This window comes from Adiantum capillus-veneris, chromosome 1 (genome assembly GCF_014529385.1).
Source record: "Adiantum capillus-veneris isolate H3 chromosome 1, ASM1452938v2, whole genome shotgun sequence".
Taxonomy (NCBI): Eukaryota; Viridiplantae; Streptophyta; class Polypodiopsida; order Polypodiales; family Pteridaceae; genus Adiantum; species Adiantum capillus-veneris.
Genome location: NC_140931.1, coordinates 123,519,164 through 123,541,599, shown reverse-complemented (window position 1 = coordinate 123,541,599; position 22,436 = coordinate 123,519,164). Strand labels below are relative to the sequence as shown.

The window sequence follows — 22,436 nt, the reverse complement described above, 5'->3', positions numbered from 1 at the left end:
AGTTCTACTAGTAGCACTTCTAGATTCATCTTAGTCTCTCTTTTTTGTATCCAAACATGGTATCAGATTCACCAATTTTGGCCTTTTGAAGACGTCAATATATTATTTCATTTCTCTTTGTGTAGTAGATTCCAAGGAGTATCAAGCCATGGCCTTGTGTCAACCATGTCAACTCAAACTTGGACTCTTAGTAATAGTTAATCTAATGTCGGTGTCAATTGAAAATAGACACCACCATTAAATATAACCAAATGACATGCAAAACATAGTATATATGTATTCAAGTGACAATTGAGTATCGCTATGGCTATTGTATTCGTTTACATAAGATTAGTGGGTTAGTTTTCCCTAATCATTTACCAACCAAGCAACAAAGCAAGCCTCGTGATTCTATCACTTGTTATGTTTCAAATTGGATTTTCTGGTTTGCCAGACCTACTTTTACAATATATTTTTTCAAAATTTAAGAGTAGTCTTAGTTTCATTTGGCCTCTCCAATAGTCTTAAATGAGGATACTGGACTACTATTTACTTACTTAGGTTGCTACATACTTAAGAAGAAACGATGAACATAGGCCTATTTACATATGCTTTTGTCAAGGAGAAGGAGAGGGGCTTTAACTGTGGCCACTGGTTCAACCCCTACCTCATGCAGGTAGCTTGGGGGGGGGGGGGGGGGGGAGACAAAGCATGTCTACATATTGTTTCGTAGCTTCCTTCATCACTTTCACATTCCCTTCGCACTGGGTTCCCCATCCTCTGTCCACATGTTACAACATCCCTCTTCACATCCACTGTTGGAGTCAAGCTGTACTATGCTTGGAAGGGCTTCGCTTTTAGACGTACAACACGCAGGAGGAGCACTCAAAGATGTGTTCATTGTGCAGCAATGGCCTGTCGCGGCAACGCTTCCTAAATTCTTTCATATTGGTTGCGCTGCTGCTGGCATGTCTGCCTTTAGGCTCTGGCTTTCACAACATGGCCGTTCACAGCCATCGAAGGATTTGAGCTGTAAGCTTGCAGCTGGGGCTTTGCTTTCAGATGAACAAAATGCAGGAGAAGCACCCGACAAAGCAATGTTTGGGCAGCGCTCGTCAGTCATGGTGGCACCTACAAATTTTCTTTGCAATGGCTCCACTGCTATAGACTCGTCTAACTTTCGGCTCCCCCCTTGACAACAACCCCGTTTACAACCATCAACGGATTTGAGCTGCAAGCTTTGAGCTGGGGCTTGGCCTTCGGAAGCACAAGCACCCAACAAGGTATTGTTTGTGCAGCACAGGTCCCTTTCAGCGGCATCTTCAAATTTCCTTTGAAATGGCTCTCCTGCTGTAGACTCATCTGCCTTATGGCTCCCCCCTTTGCAACATCCCAGTTGACAAACGTCAATAGATTTAAGCTGCAGGCTGGGAGGTGGGGCTTTGCTTTCAGACACACATGCAGGGGAACTGCCCAAATGAGTATTGTTTGTGCAGCATTGGCCAGTTTTGGCAGCACCATCAGGTTTCCTTTGCAATGGCCCACCTGCAGTAGACTCGCCTGTCTTTGGACTACCCAATAAGGTTTTGTTTGTGCAGCACTGGCCAGTTGTAGCAGCACCTTTAAATTTCCTTTGTAATGGATCCCCTGCTGTAGACTCGCATGCCTTTCGGATCTCCCCTTCACAACATCCCCTTTCACAGTCGTCTATAGATTTGAGCTGTAAGCTTGGAGCTAGGGCTTTGCCTTCAGAAAGACAACAAGCAGGGGAACTACCCAACGAAATATCATTTGTGCAGCATTGCATTGCTGTGGCAGCACCTTCATTATTGCTTTGCGATGGCTTCCCTGCTGTGAACTCACATACCTTTTGGCTTCCTCCTTGGCAACTTCCCCATTCACAACCATCAATAGATTTGAGCCGTAAACTTGAAGCTGGAACTTTGCTTCCAGGCATACTACATGCAACAGTAGCAACCAAAGGCTTAGTGGTTCCGCAGCAATGGCCAATCCTTGCAGTACTTTCAGACTTCTTCTGCATTGGCACTCCTATTTCTGACTCATCTGCCTTTCGGGTTGGCCCTTTACAGCATCCCTTCTCACAACCATCAAGGGATTTAAGCTGTACGCTTGGAGCTGGGGCTTGGCTTTTCAAGGCACAACAGGCAGGGGTAGCACCGAGTGAAGCATCAGGTGTCCAGCTCTGTCTTGTCATGGCAGCACCTTCACAACATCCTTTCTCACAACAATTGATGGGTGAAAGTAGTAATTTTGGAGGACTTTGGCTTTTAGCAGCACAGCACACCGGGGTAGCACCCAATGAACTATTGGTAGTGAAGCACTGACCAGCTGTGCCCCTTGAGGTACACAAGTTCACGGCTTGCCTAGAGCTGTATGGAGTCTCTAGGACATTGGGTTTTATGGTGATGCCACAAGAGGCATCACTTTCTGCTTGCATCATACTGGTAGTGGTGTTCCTGCTACTACAGCCAGTACAACATTTACTAGAGCAACAAGAGCACTCGCTCAAGTTTCTTCTACTGTCTGATTGCTTCAAGAGTAAGCCTTCAAGCTCTGGAATGTTAATTGATGAGCAGATTCCTTCATCTATGCCTAGGCAATCTTTATCATAGGTGTCTCTATTGCTCACTCTTCGTCTCATTCCATTGTTTGCACCCCTCATATCACAACAAGACTTCGCTGAACAACAGGACTGACTCGACTGATTTTCCTGCTTGGTACTTTGGGCAGATTCTCCGTTATTTTCCATTTTCTTTGGGCAGCAGGGTTCAGCTTCCGTGTCCATGTACTCCTCACTGCTCAGCAGGACACCTTTCTGGCAAACTTTGCTTTTGGGTTTCCGCCAAAATGTAAATAATCCTAGACGTCCTGCTTCATCCTTCTTCCTTTCTAGCAACAGCATGCTGTTAAATATAACAAGTAGGCAAGTGCCAACATCTGCAAGGACAGCACCCCAAAGAGATGCATATCCGACTGCTGCAAGCACAATCACCAGCACTTTGGTTGTAATTGATAAAAAAATATTTTGCAGGATCTTCCTGCGAGCTTTTTGGCCAAGTCTCACAGCAACTGGTAGCTTTCGGAGATCGTTAGTCATGAGGGCTATGTCAGCTGTCTCCATAGCAATGGCAGTACCAGCAACGCCCATAGCAATGCCAACATCAGCAGCCGCTAATGCCGGGGCATCATTAATTCCATCACCAACCATACCAGTAAGGCCGGCTGCTTTTAATTGCTGAAGCACCTCCACCTTGCCTTCAGGAAGCAATTGAGCATGCACATCAATTTGTCCAAGCTGCAAGCAAGACTAGGAAATCAGATTTGTTCATCTATACTGGTGTGAAGTGTAGCAAACCATGATATATACAGCGGCATTGTCATGATGTATGCAGAGTGCCTTTGTCTTTAGACCCGAAAAGGAAGAAGTCAATACCTTTCTCTGTACATTATTGGCCACTTCCAAACTATCTCCAGTTAGCATAGCTAGTCGGAGACCCAATCTCTGAAACAATGCGGTCTCAAGCGAGACCGTAAAATTCTCATTACTCTGCTACTTAATTATAACCAAGAACAACTTCGATGACAAGGCTTACCCTCATGTCTCTCACAGCCTCCCTGGCTTCTGGTCGAAGCTGGTCACCAGCACTCATAATCAATATTGGCTTTTCATCCACACCAATCCAGCAGATTGTTAACCCTGGCTTTTCCAACTCTCCAGAAGAGCAGAATCGGCACCTGAAGCTACGTAAGGCATGTTAAGTATTACTCTGCAGAGAGCCATATTTGACAAACATGATGCCTGATATAGAAACAGTTACCTTCCAACCAAAGGAGCCGACTGGCTAAGCGTTCATTCCCAACAGCAATTTTATGACCATTGACGATTCCGCTCACACCTTCTCCAGGAAGTACTCTAAATTCATCCACAACGACCTCAGCATTTCCTGATTGTGCCCCATGCAGCCTAGCATAGTCCACTATAGCTGATGCAATGGGATGGCTTGCTTTGCTCTCAATGCATGATAGCCTGAAGCAATGATTCAACATAGAAAATTCTTCATTTTTCAGGTTCATAAGTGTCTGTTGATTTTGTGTAGTCAATTTCTTGGTCAATACACAAATTGTTTTGTACTCCGTACTCCATTAACATGACTAGATTGTGTGCAATAGTTGTGTTTAAGCCTTTTTTCTGACCCTTCTCCCACATTCTCAAGTTGAAGACTTTGTGTCCTTGTAAAGGTATAATAGACTAATTTGCACAATTAAAAAGTCGACCATATAGAGAGTAGTTTACCAAAATAGGACATCTTGTAGATCGGCTTCCTTGTTTAAGGCATGCACTTCTATTATTTGAAAGCAACCCTCAGTAAGCGTGCCAGTCTTATCCATAGCAACAACTTTCAGCTTTCCAAGAGCTTCCAAGTGTTTTCCACCCTTCACAAGGAGACCCAATCGAGCAGCTTGTGCTATTGCACAGGTTGTTGTAACAGGAGTGGAGATCACAAGAGCGCAAGGGCAAGCCACAACAAGTAGAACTAATGCCAAGTACATCCAGTGCCGAATGTTGTGCGCATGTACACTTACTGGAATTATTGTGAAAGCCAAAGCACCAGCTATCACAACTGCACATCATGAAAAAAATTAATCTGCATTAGATGATGTTAAAAAAAGCATTGGACAATCTCATTAGTCTATCCTCGAATCATGTCATTACTTTAAATCCGCGTCACTGCGCTATGTTTCAGCTCTAGACCTCGAATCATGTCATTACTTTAAATCAGCATCACTGCACTATGTTTCAGCTCTAGACTTCCATAGCCGAAATGCAATGTTTCACCCCAAAATGTTCAAGCCTCCATAAAGACCTTGGGAAAACGTCTAACTGAAATGCCTACATACCACATATATGTATGTGCATGTAAGGTTTAGCGGAATGAATGTTGTATTTTCTCAAGATTAGTGATCTTTATTGCTCAAGGTTCCTTTTAGTTCTTTAAGGAAAGAGAGAGCTTTCCGTCTTGTAGAGTGCTGTGGTCACGAACAGAGTGAGTGGATTGTGCGTGCAACTGAATGAGACTGAGAGAAGGAGAGAGAAGAGATACGACACCGAGAGGTTGTAAAACCCTCCTCCGAAGGCCCCACTCTCGTCGGCGAGACTGGTCTACTTGATTGCACAAAGGTGTACAATGCGTATGCAATGGACTGATGCAATGGGACTATGCCGATGACGACGACGGTGATGACAACGGCGACTTAGGCTGAAATTTGTTATCTTCTTCGTGGCTGAAAAATGACTGTTTTTGTCGGGCTAAATAATGGATGAAAAACGCTAAAGAGATCTAGGATTCTGCTGCGTTTTTGAAGGTACTACTGCCGGCTGAAACACTAAGTATCTGCTGCGGTTCAAGGGCTGAATTGCTGAGAGCAAAACGCTGCTTTTTCCTGCACTTAGGCTGCGTTTTTGGAGAAGTTTCTTGGCTGAAAAAAACGCTGTGGCAGCAGAGGACTTGTTGCTGAAAATGGCAGTTTTCCAAGTGCTTAATAACTCCTTACCCGGCCTCGGTAGTCTGCTGCAATTTGCTTGATGAAATCGCTGAATTGCCGAGTTTTGCCTGGCGTTAATAGTGGCCAAAAACGCTGAAGTGACGAGTGGGAAAAACGCTAACTTTCAATGCTTGCTGGCGATATCTGCATAGGAGGAAAGTGCTAGGGCAGCCAGAAGAGTGGGCGATCCCAAGATGAGGATGATGCGGGGGAATGGGCCTCACCAAGTTGCTTGGAGAGGGTCTTGCTGAGAGAGGGAGGGAAACACCTGTTGCTTGGTAGCCTGCTGTGCTCCTTGGCTCATCTGCCAATTTGTGCTAACTTGGGTTTGCTTATAGATTAACTTACCCAATTTGCCCTACTGAGTACCCAACAAATGTCACATAATAAATAAGTGAAAAATGTTAAAAATAGGGAAAAATGGGATAAAGTCATTTGAAAAATCCTCAAACTGACTCTGATGGAATCTGATGGAAATGCTTATGCTTATGCAGTGTGCAACCAGAGGATATGCATCTACACTGAGTGATTGGGCATGCACGGTCTACGAATAGACTCACAAAAGTGTCAGATCACTTCTAATCTAACTTGACTGGACTTGACGGAAACCCTGCTATGATGTAGCTTGTCCACGGACACATAGGGTTGGGATGTGTCACTGACACCCCCTCTTTTTTAAAGTGAGGTACTGGTACCGAGCTGCATGGCTTCCTTGTAGTCTGCCAACAACTCTGGATAATCCTTGAAGAACTCTTCGTCTACCCACACCGCTTCATGGGTTCCTCGATCTTTGAACTTCAAAAAATACTGTCGTACTTGTTTCTTCGAACCATGGCGAAACCGATGCAACAAGACTTGCTCCGGCTCCATAACTTCTGCTTCATCGATGATCTCCGGTTCTTCTTCTTTCGAAACGTCCTTTGGAGGTGTTCCCTGAAACACTTTCAACCAAGAAACATGGAAAACGTTGTGCATTGACCATGAGTTAGGCAACTTCAATTTCATTGAAACCTCATTAATCTTTTTGATGACTGGAAATGGACCATACATACGAAAAGATAATTTAGGACATTTCTTTCCAACTTGCTTAAGACGCTGTTTCATAATTCGTAGATACACCCAATCTCCTTCCTTGATCGAGTCCTCCTGACGATGCTTGTTAACCTGTCGAGAATAAGATTCATGAGCCTTGCTTAGCCGAAGCTTCACACTCTCAGAAATCTCATCCAATGACTGACTCTCAGCATTGGCATCAGGCATTTGACTGACCGATCGAGTCAACAATGACTGGAATCGGCGGCCAAAAGCTATCTCATACAGAGTTCGACCAATAGCAGAAAAGAAGGAATCATTGAGAATAGCCTGTACCAATGGGAGATATAGCTCCCATTGAGACTGCTGATCATGAACATAAGACTTCAACACATCAAAAGCCAACTCATTATAAATTTCCGTTTGACCATCTGATTGTGATGAAAAGCGGATGAAAAATTTAACTTTGTGCCAAAATTTTCAAAGAGTGCACACCAAAAGTTGGACGTAAACTTAACATCCCTATCTGAAACAATGGACTTTGGCAAACCACAGAGGGGGTACCAATGCTTTATGAACAATCGTGCAACATCTTGTGCAGTAACTGTGGCCTTACAAGGAATCAACATGCAAAATTTGCTAAAACGATCAACAATAGTTAAACATTGAGTGTTCCTTGAATGCTGACTTGGTGGTAAGTTAGTCACAAAATCCATAGAGATATCCTGAAAAGGTCCCTCGGGAATAGGCAGCGGAAGCAAAAGGCCTTGCTGCTTACCCCGAGGAGCTTTCACTTTTTGACATATAGTGCAATGTGTGACATAACTAAACACATCTTTTCGCATTTTAGGCCAATAGAAAAATCGTTCAATCTTTTCCAATGTGGTGTTCATACCCATGTGCCCACCCGTGATGGAGTCATGTGCATCATGCAATATGGCTGGCCTGAGAGAGGGCAACACACATAGACGCTGACGAAAAAATAACAATCCATCACAAATGAGATAGTTGTTGGGCCCTTGGGAAGCATGTCACGATTGTGACTATGTTAACAACAATACATCTACTCCTAGTTGCAGATACGCGAAGTGCCATGCCAAGGAGGACCCCTGCGCTTGGATAGTCACACCCCTTTGCCCAAAGGACGTGTCTCTTCGCCAAAAGCCACACTCCTTCAACGATTGGTCACACCCTTTTGCTCTACGGGTGCGACTCTTCGCCCAATGGTTGCAGCTCTTCGCCGAAAGGATGTGTCTTTTCGCCTAAAGTCATGTCTCTTCACAAAGAGACATGCCTCTTCACTGATGACTATTCAATTCCTATAAAAGGAACCCTTGTATCACACATTTCAATCAATCAAACACAGAGTCTTCTAAGTTGTTCTAAGTTCAGTTTCAGTTTCTTAAGTCTTAATCATGAGTTTAAGTACTTAATTAAGGATTAGCACCTAGAATCCTCACAGTGGTATCAGAGCAAATTTTTTCCGGGACCCAAAGGTTGTGAGCCTCTCACCCTCGCCCCTACACTCTACCCCTTCCCGGAGTTGCATGGAAGCAGAAGAAAGATGGTACGCATGTGCATACAAGCATGAGGTAACTTAAATCTATTCTGTTCCAATTACATACATATAGATAATAGAACAAAGGACAGGGATGCAAATGTGGGTGTGCGGGAGTGCCACGTACCTGGCCTCCTCATCGGGTGGTGTCCCTTCGAGATTGTGCGACGCGAACCACTACGCGAACCACTACGCACACATGGCCGACGCGAACCACTACGCAGATTTTTCCCGATGAAATTTTGCAGGTGAATTTCCCTGCTTAGAACCGGCAGTGATAATTATTCCCGATTCCCCGACTCCCGAGCACGAACTTATTTCATAGAGATTTTCCGCTCACGGAGAACCCGTTCCAGAACCTGTTCCCAACCCAGAACTTACATCTGTTCGAGAATTCCCATTGAGGCGTAACCATGCCGAATTCTCAGGACGGAGGTGGTCAATCTGACGATGCTCTTACTCTCATCAAGGAGCAGATGGCCACACTTTCCATAAGCCTCGCATCACTTCACACTCGCTTGGATGAGATGCACATGGAAAACACTTCTCGAAGTAGACCTGCTGTTTCTCGAACTACTAATGCAACATCTTCAACACCTTCCGAAGCTTCAGTGGATGAACCGAACGAACCAGATCCAGCTGAAGAGGTAGACAATCGCGAACTTCAATTACTTTATAAAATTTTTAATGCTGCACAGAAGAAGAAGCTTGATGTTAAATTGCCAGAACCATACACTGGTCGCCGCGACAAGCGCGTGCTGGACCAATGGCTGTTCAAAATGGAGATTTACTTATCGAACACGGACTTGGTCGAGAGTAAAAAAGTTGCACTTGCTAGCTCTCTGCTCAAGGACACAGCATTTCTTTGGTGGCAACGACGGGTTGCTGATGGTAAAAACACACCTTCTTGGGATAAATTCCGGCGTGCTATTCGCAAGGCGTTCGAACCTGCCAATGCGGATTTTCATGCCCGGTCCTCTCTTCGCCGCCTGAGCCAGACAGGTTCCTTGGCCGCGTACATCACAGAGTTCCAAAGGCTAACTCTGGAGATAGAGACCCTTAGTCCCTCTGATAAACTTCACAGCTTTATCGACGGACTTGAACCCAACCTGAAGGATGATGTGCACAAATACAACCCTACCACCTTGGATGCTGCAATTGCCTATGTGGAGCGTCTTGGCGATAATCGACGCCCTACACGGAATTTTCTCCCTGGTAACAGATCTTCAAACAGCACTCGCTTTTCACAGCGCGATCGCAGAGACAACTATAGCCAAAGTCAGCAACATCAGTCTCAGTTCAGACAGCAAGCAACACAACCTTATTCAACTTCAAGGTTCTATTCTCAACATCGACAATCTGAAAGCAGATCTTCTTCACATGTTCCTCCACTTGATCGTGGTAATGGACGTGATTTTTCTCAAGATCAGCATTCCAATACTCAGCAAGGCTCTTCGTCAAATTCATCTTCGACTTCAAAGAAGGAAGGATTATGTACAATTTGCAGTGGTGACCATAGATGGTATCAATGTCCAAAGAGACCAAATCCGTCTAATTTGAAAAGAAATTCAAAAGCGGAAACATCATCGAATTCTGAACAACTAGATTCTGCTAAGGATAAAGGAAAATCTGTGGTCAATACGATTCGTGTCTCTGAGGATACGAGTATTCTTATGAAGCATGCTCAGTGCAATTCTTCAGTTTTGGAGCCTCTCTCAAAGCAAGTTTTGAGCCTTCTTGGACTACTCAATGGTCGCTCCATCAATATTTTAGTGGACAGCGGATGCTCGAATAATTTCGTCAGCACTCAGATAGTTCAACAACTTGGCTTACCAACTCAAAAGACATCTCACTTATATGATGTGGAATTAGCAGATGGATCAATTTTGACTTGTGATCAGACAATTCGACAGTTGCAGTTCGAGATTCAAACTTATGCAGATCAACTGGATTTTGAAGTCATGCCTTTATCTTATTACGACATGATTCTTGGTCAGCATTGGTTATTCCAATATGATCCAACAATTAGCTTTCGAGGACATACTATCAATTTGTTCAAAGATGGACGTGAATTGACTTTACACGGGCTTTCTCATGCGGAAAGAGTGATTCAAGCCTCACGTGTACTAGTCAATTGCAAACAGCATGATACAGTGGATTATGAAGAGAATATGATTTCCGATGCAGATGCAGATATTATTATTGATGAATTTTTTAATTCATTAACTTATCATGAATCAATTGATGAAGACAAAGATAAAGATATAGACAAAGATAAAGATATAGTTGCAGATTCCGAGTCTGAAGACGACTATGCTTTCTTTGATTCTTTATTGGATGATGATATGCCAATTACAAGTGATGAAGTTACAGTTCCTGAAGATGATTCTGAAGAATTTTGGGATTCATTATTGGAAGATGATTACAGTCTCAAGACAAAATCCTCTCCAGAGATTACTAAAGTTGATTTCCTCTTCCCCAAATATTTCGCAGTTACTGAAAAATTTTGAACCAGAAATCTTACATCACACGAAGGATTTTGAAGATAAACCTCTTGTTGCAATCAACCTGATTATGCCAGATGCCTCTAAAAAGTCTTTGAATAATGCAATGACATGGGATTTAGCAGTCAAAGCAAAAAGGTTTCGCAAGAAACAAAGGTTCAAGACAAAGGTTTCTGATAACTCAAAAAACTGAAGATTTTCGAAGATTCAATGCTTTTCCAGTGTTCTATCAACATCAAAAGTCATTTCTTTGATACGGGCTCTCATTTTAAATGGGAGGGAATGTCACGATTGTGACTATGTTAACAGCAATACATCTACTCCTAGTTGCAGATACGCGAAGTGCCATGCCAAGGAGGACCCCTGCGCTTGGATGGTCACACCCCTTCGCCCAAAGGACGTGTCTCTTCGCCAAAAGCCAAACTCCTTCGACAACTGGTCACACCCCTTTGCTCTACGGGTGCGACTCTTCGTCCAATGGTTGCAGCTCTTCGCCGAAAGGATGTGTCTTTTCGCCTAAAGTCGTGTCTCTTCACAAAGAGACATGCCTCTTCACTGATGACTATTCAATTCCTATAAAAGGAACCCTTGTATCACACATTTCAATCAATCAAACACAGAGTCTTCTAAGTCTTGTTCTAAGTTCAGTTTCAGTTTCTTAAGTCTTAATCATGAGTTTAAGTACTTAATTAAGGATTAGCACCTAGAATCCTCACAAAGCAAGCGCCTGCAATTACTTACCAAACTCCGAATCTGCATATTGATTCTTCATGCTGTCAAAAGACTCACCATGTATAGAAAATGTGGTTTTTGACTCAAGAGCCAAAATTTGTCCTTTGCGACTCAATGCATCTGCAACAGGGTTAACTTTTCCAGGCACATACTCAATCAAACCTCCAAATTGCTCAAAAAATTATGACCACCGCGCTTGGCGATCACTCCAATGTGCACTAGGCATAGACTGGAGCCACTTGAGGGCTTGATGATCTGTGCGTACTGTAAACTCTCTACCATACAAGAAATGCTTCCAATGCTTAAGAGAGTGAATGACAGACAAAAGTTCTTTATCATAAACTGAATAATTCTTTTCCGCACTATTGAGCTTCCGGCTAAGGAAAGCTACAAGACGACCATGCTGCTGGAGCACAGCGCCTATGGCGACATTGCTCGCATCCGTCCATACCTCAAAGGGATCATCCCAAGAAGCAAGGATAAGACACGGAGCTTCCATCACCGCAACCTTTAGAGCTGTGAAAGCCTCAATCATAGGTGCAACAATGCGTGCAAAATTCTCTATGTGCAAACTATATGCTTCACATAAACCAAGAAAAGAACGGCGAGTCTTTACCCCTTTCAAAACATCAATCATAGGTGCAACAATGCGTGCAAAATTCTCTATGTGCAAACTATATGCTTCACATAAACCAAGAAAAGAACGCACATCATATGCAGTTTTGGGCAAATCCCAATTACAAACCTGTTCCACCTTCGCGGGGTCTAGCTTGACGCCTTCTGCAGAAATGATATAACCCAGATAAGTGACTTCAGTAAGAAAAAATTCAGACTTCTTAGCTGCAATGTACAACTGACACTCATCCAAACGAGTTAATACCCTTTCAACACCCCTTTCATGTTGTTCCCACGATGCAGAAAAAATGAGAATATCATCTAAAAAGATGAACACACATACACCTACCATGTCGCCGAAACGACCTACCATGAGACGATTGAACGTACCCACGGCTCCTGTCAATCCAAAAGGCATAACAATATACTCCCATTGCCCTCGCTCGGTGCGAAAGGTAGTCTTGAAAATGTCGCCTTTGAATACCCGTACCCGATGGTATCCACTTTTGAGATCGACCTTGCTGAAAACCTTTGCCCCATTGAGCCTATCCAAGATATACTCAATGTGAGGCATCGGAAACTTGTTCTTGACGGTCATCTTGTTTAATGCCCTGTAATCAACACACAAACGAGACGAACCATCCTTCTTGCGAACGAACAAAATAGGGGCAGCAAAAGGGCTTACACTAGGACGTATGAATCCTCTAGCCACCAACTCCGTGAGTTGTTGCTCTAACTCTTCCTCCTGTGACTTGTTCAAACGGTAGGGAGCCTTACTGACCGGCTGCGCTCCCTCCATAAGCTCGATGCAGTGGTCCTCCGCTGAACGATAAACATCACATCAAGGCACTCCTTCGTGATAAGAGAGTCCATACCAGGAGCGAAGCCAGAAACCTCAAGAGGAGATTTCTGACTAACCTCTAGGCGGGCTCTCTCAACAAGAGAGGGACTAATCACATCATGCATACTGCCTGGATCAAACAATACAACAAAACGCTGTCCTTTTACATGACCATAACACTTCATGAGAGATTCATCAATGTGAGTGTCGGAGTCATGAGAAGATGCAGGTTGTGTTGTGACAGAGTTTGTGGTAGTTGCAGGTGCCTTTAATTCTTTAGGTGGGACTGTCTTAGGACAGTTTTTCCTAATGTGACCCTTAATGTGACATTGAAAACATCTACCTTCTTTAGCATAAATCACTTGTTCTTCCGACGTGATGTATCCTCCTTTAATTCCTTGAGAAGCTTTTTCATCAAGGGTTAGCTTAGGTTTTGCAAGTGCTTTAGATTTACCCTTAGATTCATTGTTAGAGTTCTTTTCCGAGGAATTAGAGGAAGAAGGGCTAGAAGAATTACCATTTTTACCATTTTGTGTGTTCTGAGAATTCTGAGATGTCCCTTGAGAAGACTTGTTCTCCTTAAGCTTTCCCTTGTTGTGCTTCATCTCTTGGACGAGAGCGATTGCTACCACCTTGTTGAGATCCGCGGGGTCAAAGACTTCAACATCAAACTTGATGTATTCGTCTAACCCATAGAGAAAAGCCTCTTTGCGCTCATCATCCGACTTACGTAGTTGAGTGCCTAGCTGCAAAACACGGTTAGAAAAAGACATGACTGGCATACCATGTTGCTTGAGATTACGCCAATCCTCTTTCAAGCGTGCAAGGTACTGAGGTGGCATAAACCGCGCCTTGAGCTTGTCTTGGAAATCAGCCCAACTAAAAGAGAGGAGCGTGAAATCGTCGGCTGCCTCTAGGTGCGCGGCTAGCTGTGCCTCTTGCCATGCATGGTACCAATTTATGGCATCACCGGCAAGGTACATAGCTGCCGTCAAAACTTTGCTATTTTCTGTTTTCTTAGTTGTCGCAAAATAAGCATTAAATTGATGCAACCAAGAATGAATCACCGTAGCATCCATCTTACCATCATACTTACTGAAAGTCACTTTTTCGGTGACTGGGTTGTTGGAATCCGCATCGTGGCTTGCACCACGAGAGAAACTCCCATGATCTTTGGGTGGTTCAGTCTTCGAGGCGAGAACTTGGGCAAGCAATTCCTGAGTGCGTAGCTCTCGTCGAGCTTCACACTCGGCCTCCAATGCTACATTTCTTGCTGCCGCTTCTTCCTTCCTCAGTTCTTTTCTTGCGTCGCGCTCGCGTTCTAAAGCAAGGCGCTTGTCTTCCTGTCTATCCATCATGGCCATCATTTGCTTCATCATTGCCTCCATAGGGTCTGGCGTAGATGGCGATGAGGGAGGGTTGGAAAAATCTCCTGGTGGGGAAAATCCTTCGTCGCCTCTCTCATGCTCATCACCTGAATGCGAAGTATCCATGCCGCTTCGGGTGACGACCATGCACTATGATCTTGGGGTCTTAAGCTCGCGAGGAACTTGGTTCTTGAGGGTCTTGAGGTTCTTGAGGGGTTCTTTCGCTTGCAAATCGCGTTGGAGAAGGATCTTCTCTACACCCGAGTTCTACTCCTTTCTGCGGGCGTACCCCTTGGCGGCCTTGCGCTCACACCAAGGTTGCTTTTTCCCACCTCACGTCGATTGGCCGGCCGCTAAGTGCACAGTCCGCTCTCAATGAGTGAAAAGAGACACAAGGGGAGGCTGGACAAGCCCTTCTTTCTTGGGATTCCTGTCACTCTTCAACAAAACACGATTAGGAATCGCCACGCCCAAGTAAACTTGGATTCGTGCGATCACAAGCAAAAAAATTATTGTGGTTCTTCCCTTGAGTAATGCAGAACACTTCCAAAGCTCTGATACCAATGTAAGGTTTAGCGGAATGAATGTTGTATTTTCTCAAGATTAGTGATCTTTATTGCTCAAGGTTCCTTTTAGTTCTTTAAGGAAAGAGAGAGCTTTCCGTCTTGTAGAGTGCTGTGGTCACGAACAGAGTGAGTGGATTGTGCGTGCAACTGAATGAGACTGAGAGAAGGAGAGAGAAGAGATACGACACCGAGAGGTTGTAAAACCCTCCTCCGAAAGCCCCACTCTCGTCGGCGAGAGTGGTCTACTTGATTGCACAAAGGTGTACAATGCGTATGCAATGGGACTATGCCGATGACGACGACGGTGATGACAACGGCGACTTAGGCTAAAATTTGTTATCTTCTTCGTGGCTGAAAAATGACTGTTTTTGTCGGGCTGAATAATGGATGAAAAACGCTGAAGAGATCTAGGATTCTGCTGCGTTTTTTAAGGTACTACTGCCGGCTGAAACACTGAGTATTTGCTGCGGTTCAAGGGCTGAATTGCTGAGAGCAAAACGCTGCTTTTTCCTGCACTTAGGCTGCGTTTTTGGAGAAGTTTCTTGGCTGAAAAAAACGCTGTGGCAGCAGAGGACTTCTTGCTGAAAATGGCAGTTTTCCAAGTGCTTAATAACTCCTTACCCGGCCTCGGTAGTCTGCTGCAATTCGCTTGATGAAATCGCTGAATTGCTGAGTTTTGCCTGGCGTTAGTAGTGGCCAAAAATGCTGAAGTGACCAGTGGGAAAAACGCTAGCTTTCAATGCTTGCTGGCGATATCTGCATGGGAGGAAAGCGCTAGGGCAGCCAGAAGAGTGGGCGATCCCAAGATGAGGATGATGCAGGGGAATGGGCTTCACCAAGCAACTTGGAGAGGGTCTTGCTGAGAGAGGGAGGGAAACACCTGTTGCTTGGTAGCCTACTGTGCTCCTTGGCTCATCTACCAATTTGTGCTAACTTGGGTTTGCTTATATATTAACTTACCCAATTTGCCCTCCTGAGTACCCAACAAAAGTCACTTAATAAATAAGTGAAAAATGTTAAAAATAGGGAAAAATGGGATAAAGTCATATGAAAAATCCCCAAACTGACTCTTATGGAATCTGATGGAAATGCTTATGCTTATGCAGTGTGCAACCAGAGGATATGCATCTACACTGAGTGACTGGGCATGCACGGTCTACGAATAGACTCACAAAAGTGCCAGATCACTTCTAATCTAACTTGACTGGACTTGATGGAAACCCTGCTATGGTGTAGCTTGTCTACGGACACATAGGGTTGGGATGTGTCACGCGACAGTACATGTATTGAACGAGAGTCATATTATATGCTGAACAAAACCATACAAGTTACGTAACTGTTTTTGCATCCATTAGAGTTGAAATCTGCTCTGAGTGAAGTGCCCACGTGACAATTTATGCAAGAGGGTTCCAAAAGTGGAAAACCTAATCTAATGGACTTGTCCGGACATGCAGACCCTGCAAACACGCTCGTAAAATTGCCGATACTAATCCTAGACATCCCTATCTAGGAAAAAAAGGAAAATTGCTCTCGAAGTTGATGAAGCATGTCCACGTGGCACACAGCCATGTACACGTGACAAGTATGCTGCTCCTTTTATATTGACTGTTGAGGTGCCGCGTCCGGAGTGCCGAAGTCGGGAAAATGTGCGCACATGGGAGTTCTCTGACGATAACTCACAATTTTGTGACCCATTTGACGAACAGACTGGACCGATGCATTCCTCTAACCTAGACCTACATGCACGTCATTTCAGATGCCCACCAAAGTGTAATAACATCTATCAAAACGCTTGTACAAACCATTTATCCAAGAGGGTTCTAAAACTGAAAAACCTAATCTAATGAACTCGTCCAAGTCTTGCAAACACACTCACAAAATTGTTGGTACTTATCCTCCTAGGATTCTAGACGCTCCTATCTAGGGATAAGAACAAAATTGGCTCTGGAAGTCGAGATGAAGCATGTCCACGTGGCGCACAGAGCCATGTACACGTGACATCCCCTCCTACTTAAGGTGAAGTATTGGTACCAAACTCCATGCATGCCATAAGATGGTCTTGAACGAATGGCCTTCTAGATGATGTCTTCCAAGGCTACTTTTGAGAGAGAGGGTCCCGCAGGTGATGTAGAAATGTCCAAAAGACATGGATGGTGATGATACATCTACTCACAACCACTAGATTGCCTCCTCAATGATAAATAAATGATTCCCTTGTTGGTTACCGGCTAGCCTTTGCTGCCCCAACTCGAATGGTGTGAGCCAAACTGCAAACCGGATGGATGTGCGTAGAACAAGTGGCTGGATATGCAAACGTTGATGCCTACGAAGGTTACCACCCAACCTATGCTGCCCCTATACGAGAAGATTGGCGAGAGAAACGCCGAATGGGAAATGAAGCAAGATATATCCTTTGAAATGCCCACAAACCTTGGCAAGTCCTCTGTATGATGTCTCATGAAATCACCAAATAGCTCCTCAAAGATAGAGGCTCGTCTTGGGGCTTCAACTAGATTGTCGTACGATGGAAGCTCTAGATGAATCCTCATCTCTGCAATGAATGTGGCTGCAAATGTAGGCTCGCGATGCCAATGAACTCCCACGGTGGTTGCCTCGGATTGGAACCCTTAGGCTTCGGATTGATGGCTTTCGATTGCTAAGAAGATGTAGTGTGGACCCGAAGTGCTGCCAAAGATTTGTACAAATCAATGACGATGCAATGCCTCTTCTAAAATGTTGGAATTCTAATAGGCTGATATGGATGGCGCCTTCCTTTGTCGACACAGGCCGCTAACAAATCCTAATTCTCGCAATCAGCATCTTTATGTTTCCAATGCATGTCTTAAATGATGCGATCTATCATGTCGAAGAATTTGACTGCAAATATCCACGCTCAAATTTCTTTATGTCGAGGTGGTTGAGCGCGCACACCAAGTCAACTACCCTCTTGCAAGTGCACCACAACTATAACCCCCGGTATACAATGTTTGCATTTCCTATGCTCAAGGCGCACGGTCCTACAACACATACTCAAGCACCAAAGAGGAAAAAAAACTCAAAGATTAGCGCATTAGTGCAAAAGCTACAAAGCTCTGATACCAATGTCAGATGCAGCGGAATTGAAATGATGAAGATCTAGACTTTACACTTCCACACATCGTCACTTCTTCCCTTGCTCGATTGATGATTCTTTTTAGAGAGAGAGATGTGTAGAGGGACAATCCTCCTCAACGAACTCATGAGGCCCTACAACCTTACAACGGATCATCATAGAGATCATAGTGATTAGTGATCTCTCCACCCATCAAATATCTAACGAGACCAACTATGATGGTCTAGACTAGGTTGTGAGACAGAGAGGGGGCCAACAAGGCCATGTAGAAATAGTGGTTTAGTAAACTCAACAAAGAGTTTCTTGTAGCATACACAAAAGATACATAAATTGCTCGCTTTTACAGCATTAGAATTATATGACAAAAACTTTGGGAGGCTAGGTTTCCATACAGATAAACTTTGTCACAGACGTTTCATTGCAAGGCATTTCACCAGCAGAATTAGACATTTCAGCCGTTTTGGCCCTTTCACGCTTCAGACCTATTGAAATGCATTTTGAGGTGATGCTGCTTTAAATACAACTCGTCTGTTCTCCTAGCTACTTAATATATGTCCATAACACCCACCTTAAAATTTCTGTAGACCCATCTAGCAACCATAAAAGGTGTTACATTTGAATGATCAACAAAGCATAAATAATTGCATGTCTCGACGAACATTATGAATGACAGATCAGATCATCCATACATTATGCATGTATGCACAACGGAGGTCCTAATGTAATGTATGCATGACATTTAGTACATTAACCTAGTTCGCATGTTTCCCGGAGGCAAGAGGATAAGTAGGTTAAGAGTATGTTATCATAATAAATGTCTAACATGAATTGATTATGACATTCCATACATGAAAAAATATAGCTCAGTACATAAAACTCAAACAGATATCTTCATGCTTTGAAAGGAGCTGAAATCTTGAAATATCCTTCAAACATTAGAAAATCTCCACTCCAAGGTTGCTAAGGGCAGAATTTGAACCAGACTTTACAGACTATGACAAATGATGGATAGAGTAACAACAGGTGTGCAAAGTAACAATGATGGAAAACCAGCTTCAATCAAAAAAAAAGGTTGTATGCCATTACGATGAACACAGAATTGTTGTAAACTCAACAGAAGATGACATACAGGGCCACCGGAACAATACCTAGTTTTTAACCTCGCATTTGAGAAAACATTAAAAAATTGACACGTTGAAGAAAGACTAGAAGAACTTACGTGGAGTGTAGTATTTAGCAAATGACTCCATTAACTGCTCCACATGAGAGCGTTGAGTTTGAGCCTCCTCTACTAATCTTATCATCCTTGCTACAGCGGAATCTTCAGCCAAGGCCGAAGTTTCAACACAGATATATCCTAACAAAATCCCCAGGAAATTCAGTGGGAAGAAATAGCAGGAACGTTTGAAACTCCTACAGAAACCAGTTTTCTAGCTAAAATTGATTGTTACATACCATCACGAAGTCATTATGCATGCATCCATCCATACATATAATGCATGATGCAGGTAGGCACGCACGTATCTGTATGTATGTACTTCATATGTGACATATGTGTTTACATACATTAATATATAGAAATGTACACACACCCTAGCATGCCTACATACACATATATGTATATCTGTATATGTGTAAACACATACATACACAAATGCATGTGTACACTACACACGTGTGTGCATGTGCACGTGCGTACGTGTACATATGTTGAGGAGCACAAACGTTTGAACTTGAAATTTCTGAATTAATAGCATCACAGCTTAATCATCATCGACTTCAACCTCCATAAAAAGTGATACTAAATTCATAGAGACAAAAAAATGCAATCTCCTTTTACACTCCTTCCACAGAAGCAGCACCTGTCATATTGATGGTACCAGCCCAAACACGAGTACCAGCCTCCTTCTCTACAGGCAGTGACTCTCCAGTTAAGCTGCTTTCATCTACAGCACTCCTCCCAGATACTACAGTGCCATCAATAGGTATTGACTCTCCAGCTTTCACAGCAAGCCTTGTCCCAACTTTGACCTCCGAGACGTTTACCCTTGCACCAGTTTCTGCAAGGATTGCACTCTGGGGGGCTAAACTTGCCACAGAAGATATCGCTAATCGTGCCTGAACATTGACTTTAAAGTCATGATAAGCGAAGAAAGATTTTTCACTAATTTTGATCAATGCACCACAGGCATGCACTAAAAAACAACACTTGAAAGAATAGAGAAATACCCTGTCCGATGACCTTGACTCAAGCCATTCCGCAAGAGCGAAGAGAAACACGATCAGACCAGCTTCTAGGTAGTCACCAAGGGCAATAGAACCAGCAACTACAAAATTCGAGCAGAACAGTGATTTGATATTCAGCTTGTAAAAAGCTTGAATGCATCGGTGTTCCTCTGGAGCCAATAAAATCACTTGCCTGCAATTATCATCAATATATTGATGTCCAGAATACAACGCCGCAGGGCTCTGAAACTTTTCAAAATGATTGGTGGGGCACCCACTGCCACAGCCCCAAGAGCAACCCATTTCAACGGGTAAAATGCATACTGAAACAATGCAATAAGGACAAAAAACCCAGAGGCAAACGTGTAAGGAGAAGGCCATTTGCGTGCAGCCTTCCACTCCCCTGTAACATGGATGCTGGCTTCCAGGTGTGCATTATTCAGCAATTTGACTGGCAATTCAGCAGCAAGCAAACACTTGTATTTTTAATGATGGTAGAATAAAATTGAATATTGTTAGATTCCAACATAAGAGGTCAGGTAGCAAGTATGAAAGAATACATGGGATAAACTGTACCTAGTCTGGCCGGGGGAGTGGCAAAAGCATCGTGTTGCACCGTTACTAATCTAGCCGCAACATTCACATAGACTTCTTGCACTCCTGGGGCAGGCTCCAAAATCTTCTTGACCAAAGGGACTTCAGCAGGACAGCAAATTCCAAAAACATCAATTGCAGTCTTTTGCAGTTTAATTGGTTCAGCATCATTTTCTATATTTATGCTGACATCTGGTTCTTTCAACAAAGGTTGCATTGCATCAAAGACATGCCCTGAAGAATTCTCAGCTGACACAAGTTCGTCAGCTGCATTGGAAGGAAGTGATCTTGTTCTACTATCTGAGGCACCCATTTGCGGAGCCTCGAATTTGAATAAGGCAAAAGAACTAGTCTCCCGGTTCTTAGCTGTTTGATGATGTGGTTCTCCAATCTTTATGAGCCGCCCATGCTCCAACATTTCGCTATCATTTCCAAGAGCATGGCTGACAGCAAATGAACCATCGCTTAACGGAACTAGCCAGTCCAAGTGATCGCCATGTCTGATCTGCTCATGACCACAACCCTCCTTGTGCACGTGCAGCTCTCCTTTTACCTCATTGCGATGCAAGAAGTCTTGACTGTAGCTTTCATCAAGAACCTTAAAACATGAATCTGGAAATTCCCATGGAAATGGACCAAGACCACAACCTGCTGCTTCCATGCACTGAATTACAACAACAAATGTAACGTTAGAGACATAGTTAATATGCATGTCAGAAGAAAAGTTGGGCTAAAATCAGCAGAACTTTCGCATGAATGGACATAAGAGCAATACTGCTTCCAAGAAAATGTCTTCAACGAGTTCGCCATGGTGAAGATGAGCATGAAAGCGACCATTGTTTGGCTTGCAAAATTGCTTGAATTTTTGGTCCTGTATACTCTGACCATGATCGATAAAGCATAATTCAGAGACGTCCACCTCTTGCTGAGGAGGCACAAGGAAACATGACATCTGGTTGCCATGGCGCAACAGAAAATGGCTTGCTTTATTGTGTTGATAAGGCTGCAGGAAGACGAAATGGGCACAAGTTAGACTTGATATTTTTGCTCGATAAAGTTGTATGAAACTCATGATTTTGTTGGGTACTGACTAGCTATGATATTTGCCACGGCCACAAGAGGATATTACAAATTGCAATGCCTGTTGCAACAAGTTAAGAAGGAAAGGAGAGAAGCGCCTTTTCTCTATTCCACATGAGCAGCGTCTAGCTCGTAAACAGGTTTGTGTGAGTGCGCACGCAAGTGTATGTGCGTGCGTGTGTGTGTGTGGGGGGGGGGGGGGGGGGGGGGGGGGGGGGGGGAGACGGGGGGGGGGGGGGGGGGGGGGGGGGGGGGGGGGGGGAGACGGAGGCGCTTACCATTGGCGATGGTGAGCCGTCCTCCATTGGCGAACTGATCAGAAGGGGCTCTGCGCAAGCGGATGGAGACTCTTCCATGAAATTTAAATTGAAAATAGGTCCATGTCTTAAACTAAAGAATTAGTAAGTTGACCCGCATTAAACGGGCATCATAATCTATTTGGCAATTTGGAATATACCATTTCCTAAGAGCCGAGTCCCGCTGCAGATCAGCAATATTTGTAGTATCAACTAGATTTCGTTGTTCAGCTGTCCCGCTCGAAGTACAGGTTTCAGTGGGATAAAGGAAATACAATAGCATGACTATGTATTGAAATAAGGGGCATGGCCCATGGGTGCTCTCTTTGTGAAAGGGAGTGATTAGAAGATGAGAACACAAGGCAAAGA

At 43.8% G+C, this 22,436-nt stretch overlaps 1 protein-coding gene across 1 annotated transcript; it reads right to left on the bottom strand.

Annotated features, from left to right (window-relative positions):
- Window positions 1-498: 498 nt before the first annotated feature.
- Window positions 499-22,152, bottom strand: LOC147465483 (uncharacterized). Its single transcript, XM_086520418.1, is given in 13 exon segments — window positions 499-3,295; window positions 3,434-3,502; window positions 3,594-3,694; window positions 3,697-3,735; window positions 3,819-4,027; window positions 4,295-4,622; window positions 19,091-19,228; window positions 19,734-19,989; window positions 20,101-20,198; window positions 20,291-20,548; window positions 20,674-21,355; window positions 21,467-21,694; window positions 22,050-22,152. Coding segments are annotated over 13 exon segments (4,857 nt in total). The 5' UTR covers window positions 22,128-22,152; the 3' UTR covers window positions 499-922.
- Window positions 22,153-22,436: the final 284 nt, after the last annotated feature.